Source organism: Peromyscus maniculatus, chromosome 8 (genome assembly GCF_049852395.1).
Source record: "Peromyscus maniculatus bairdii isolate BWxNUB_F1_BW_parent chromosome 8, HU_Pman_BW_mat_3.1, whole genome shotgun sequence".
Classification (NCBI taxonomy): Eukaryota; Metazoa; Chordata; class Mammalia; order Rodentia; family Cricetidae; genus Peromyscus; species Peromyscus maniculatus.
In genome coordinates this window covers 59,923,985-59,928,614 of record NC_134859.1, presented here as the reverse complement: position 1 = coordinate 59,928,614, position 4,630 = coordinate 59,923,985, and the positions used below count along the sequence as shown (strand labels likewise).

The following is a 4,630-nucleotide window of genomic DNA, read 5'->3' as shown; positions in this document are numbered from 1 at the left end:
AGTTCTCTAGTATTAGTAGGGAATATGAAACCACAGAGAGAGCTCCCTCCCCATTTCCTCTGAATATTATAAGAATTTTGTAGGAGAAATGTGCTTTTCCCACCTAGGCTTATGTTGCATAGACAGACCAAGTATTCCAGAAATTGAGGAATAAATATGACTCCCAAGGAGGATGCTTTCTGAGACACTCTGGGAACTCCAGCTCAAGGGAAGATATAGTGACTAAAGGTGGAACTCATCAAAGGGCAGTACTGGGAGAACCTAAGTACATACCATCTATTCCTGGGTATAACCTCTTTCAGGGACAATGAATATTATCCCTTATTTTAAGCTTTGAGATGGAAAGAGTTCTGATCAATTTGTTGTAGTGTTTAACACTACAGGGCACCCCATCCCTAGGTTTAGTTTTGAGAGAAATAGATGGAAGGAGCCTTGAGACCCCCTTAAACTGCTGGCCGCCTCCCTATGAGTACCCTCCAGAAAGCAGCCTGCACATCAGGGTTCCTGAGGCTGTAGATGAGCGGGTTCAGCATGGGGTTGATGACAGTGTTGAAAATCCCAATAGCTTTATCCTTATCTGACAGTTTGGTGGAACCAAGTCTCATGTAGTTAAAGATGCCTGTGCCGTAAAATAGCGCAACCACAGTCAGGTGGGAGCTACACGTGGAGAAGGCTTTCTTCCTGCCTTCAGCAGAGCGGATTCGCAGAACTGCAGCTGCCACGTGGATGTAGGAGGTGAAAATGAGTGTCATGGGGGTTCCTGCCATTATGAAACCCACTGCAAAGAGCAGCAGCTCATTGAGCTGGGTGCTGGAGCAGGACAGCTGGAAGAGCTGGGGCAGGTCACAGTAGAAGTGATTGATCACATTGGGACCACAGAAGTTGAGTGTGGATATGGCCACGGTGTGGGTCAGTGCATTGCTGAAGGCACAAGCCCAGGATGTGGCCACCAAGATCCTCTGGACTGTGTGGTTCATGCGGGTGCTGTAGGTGAGGGGCCGGCAGATGGCCAGGAACCGGTCATAAGCCATGGCTGTCAACAGAAAGCAGTCAACTCCAGCCAGCAGATGGAAGAAGAAGAGCTGCGTGAGGCAGTCTCCATATGGAATTGTACGCTTGTGGGACAAGATCCGAACTAACATGCAGGGAATAGTGACGCTGATGCACCCCACGTCCATCACTGACAGGTTCCCCAGGAAGAAGTACATGGGAGTGTGGAGTTTGGGTTCCACCAAGACAGCTGCCAGGATGCTAAGGTTGCCCACAACTGTGGCCATGTAAGCCAAGAGGAAGAGTATGAAGACAACTGGCCACAGCTCTGGTGTCTCCACCAAACCCAGCAGGATGAATTCAGTAACACTTGTTCCATTGGCTCTAGGCTTTGGCTGCATGAGTTCCTTTAAAGAAACAACCAGGCAGGAAAACCATGAGCTCTCTCAATGAATTGGGGAAATTTAAATCATAGCTGCTGGAAAACTTACCAATTAGAAACTTAAAGGGGGAACTTATATCACTCCTTCCCTTCCCTTTCCTCTCTCCAAATGGTGTCATTTTATAATAATCTCAAAATAGACAAGAAGTCATTTAAGAAGTGTAACCTGTTGTTGTTGAGGAACTTGGATTGCTTGAGTGTCAGTGTGTTTGAAACATGTTTCAAACATGTTCAATTGCCTAACACACAAATCACAGGCCAAACCCACTCTTCATTCTAAAGAAAAAGCACCCCAGTTCTGGTTCTGTGGAACAGTAAGATTTGCTGGAGGACAGCATCTGATTATCCTGGGAGAATGAGAACAGAGAAAGATGGCACCATTATGTTGAATTTTACAATAATTGTTGCAGCATTAGCAACACTAATCTTGAGAAATAGAAAGAGAAAAAATAAAGTTTGTAAGTTGTAGAAAATTATCTGCAAAAATAAAAGAACTATCAAGACAATAGGAGTTAAAAATTTAAGAAGTTCCTATTTACTGATATGATGCCAGTGTACAGACAGGAAACATTGAAAAATTCATTCACTATTGTGTTTTCCCTAGGAAGCAAAATTCTCATGGCATAAAGTTATAAGATTGAAGCAGGTTGTGTGTGTGTGTGTGTGTGTGTGTGTGTGTGTGTGTGTGTGTGTGAGAGAGAGAGAGAGAGAGAGAGAGAGAGAGAGAGAGAGAGAGAGAGAGAGAGAGAAAAGGAAATCTCAACCTTACCACTGGCTTTAACTAAGATGGCATTTACTTCCTTGCTTGTTCCAGCTTTCTAAACTGTCTACAGTTGACACAGAGTTTTAAATGCTATGTGTGCCACACCTGGAGCTGCTCATGTAAACCTACAATATACCACACCACAGTGAACTAATGGAGCAAAAGAGAAACAGTTCTCTTTCTCTGTAGCAGCCAATGCCTGTGATGTGGACAGTTTTCTTGGGACATTCTCTGTTAACACTTCCAGATGAGCTATGGGTAAGCTTGCTCTAGGCTAGGTACTGTTCTAAGGACTTTACTTGTAGTAGTTAATTAACTCCTTCAGCATCATTGTAGAATGAGTACTATTTTATTCTTTGTTCACACCAAGAAAAACATGAGCGTGCATAATGCAAGAGACATGGGTAGGGCAGGTTTAACCCTCCATAGCCCCTGCTCTTAACTACCAACACTTCAGTTAATCCCAGGATCTCAAGGGCTCAAGGTCTTGCCTTTCTTAAATTCTTCCTGAAGCTCTCTGTGAACCACTCCTATGACTCAGAGTTCCACTCACAATCGCTGTGGCTGGGCTTTTGTGGACTCCAGGTCTTGCCTTAGAGGCAAGTAGTTGAAGTTCAAGTGAGTGCCTTAGTGGGTCATAGCCACAGCAGCTTTTCATCTTGACTTCCTGCATCCTCATCATTGCTTCTGGCAGTTTCTCTGCATAGAATGCTCTTGCAGTGTCCTATGGCCACATCTCCATGATTGGTGCAAATGATGATATTTCCTGACCAGTTCCTGCCCAATCCAGAGTGACACTTGTGTCTTCACAATCCTAACACACTTTGATTATATTCTACATGTACTAACCTTATAGAAATCATAAGCTTTTTACCTAATCACTCCAGTTTAATTCAAGGGAAGAATCCATATTGTATTTATCTTTGTGACCTATATGAACATATCCAATGTATCTGTGCACCACTTCACAAATAAATGGATGGCTGCACCAGTTGAAAAAAAGGAGCTTTGGTGTTTAGCAAGAATTATCAAAAGATTTTTTAAGGGACAAATGCAAATTTGGAAAGGCTAGAGTTTGAAAGGAGGGTGGATAGAGTTGAATGAGAAGCACTGGTTTTCCTCTGGTTGAGATGATGATCAGAAATACCTTTTAATATAAACTTTACAAATCATTTTTACAGTCAGAACAATTATTCCTTAAAAAAGAAACCTAGTCATGCCATGGCAGAGAACACTAGCTATTGCCTTGATCTCAACCAAGAAGAGACTAAACATGTATGAAGTCACTTAAGACCACCATCCAGAAGTCTGTGGTTGATGGGATTTTGAGAGGGAGGATCATCGCTGGTGAGGCCATTGCTGACATTGAACCAGCTCTTTCACTCACTTGCAGAAGACTTGTCATCTGGAGCAATTCTCCTTTTTAATTTTGAGACACAAATCAACATATCTGTAAAGCCAGGAAGGTCAACTAGCTAAAAAAACAGCTGATGTCCCTTTTTTGGTGACTTAAGGGCAGAAGAAGGGCCATGAAAACTCACCAGTGATGGCTCAGGACCAATGTGGTTTTGTGGAAAATGATGTGAAACACACAAACTCATTCAACTTCAGTGGAAACAATAAGGAGCTATATATAGAGAGGGCAAGTGAGAAAGAGAGAGAGAAACAAGACAAAGAGAGGCTGAGGCATCTCTGTCCTGGGATTTTCCATCATAGTGTCAGCCTCTTGGGACTTCACAATTAGTGCCTAGAAATGGGAGGAGGGTGTGCATACAGGCGAGGTCAGGTCAAAGATAGAAGCCCTGATAAACACCACTGTGGTATGGCAATGGAGTCTCACATCACATGGGGACCCAGAGATTTTCCTATGTCTTTGTTCTCACCCTCATATTGTCTACAGCCATGCAAAGGAGATGGACTCAAGCTCAGTTTAGCAGACAGGGTATGCAGGGCTGCCTGCTGCCCCAGAGCCACTCAGGGAATTAGGGGTGGCACCAGGACTGTTTGGGTCTCTAGGCTAAGAAAACAGCTCCTTTTCATTCCTGCTACAAACAGGGTTTGACACGACTGAGCAAGGCTGACTTCTAAGCTTGTGGATGAGGAGAGAATCATCTTTGGGTCTGAGGATGAAAGGGAAACTCAAGAAAGGAGGCGAATCAGAAGAGGCCCATGGCAACCAAACCAAATCCTCAAGGATAAAATGTGTTCCCACCAAGAACCTTGTTAGTGAGGGCCACAGGGACTACGTCTTGGGATTCCTGTAATGATGCTGGGAAAGGCCTTGGAAGCACTGTTCTGGGAAAAGCAGGAAGTGGGGGCGTGTGAAAAGTTGTTCCCTCTTGTGGGTTTCAGGCCCTTCGATGCTGAGAGCCTCAGTGATACAGATGATAGAAGAGGGAATCAGAGCAGCTGTGCAGCGTAATCTTCAAACTCTT

The 4,630-nt window shown here is 44.1% G+C and overlaps 1 protein-coding gene across 1 annotated transcript; it reads right to left on the bottom strand.

Annotated features, from left to right (window-relative positions):
• Positions 1 to 443: 443 nt before the first annotated feature.
• Positions 444 to 1,391, bottom strand: LOC102920091 (olfactory receptor 3A1). Its single transcript, XM_006977521.4, has one exon. The coding sequence runs from the start codon at positions 1,389 to 1,391 to the stop codon at positions 444 to 446; it is 948 nt and encodes a 315-aa protein (XP_006977583.3).
• Between the last annotated feature and the right edge of the window lie 3,239 nt (positions 1,392 to 4,630).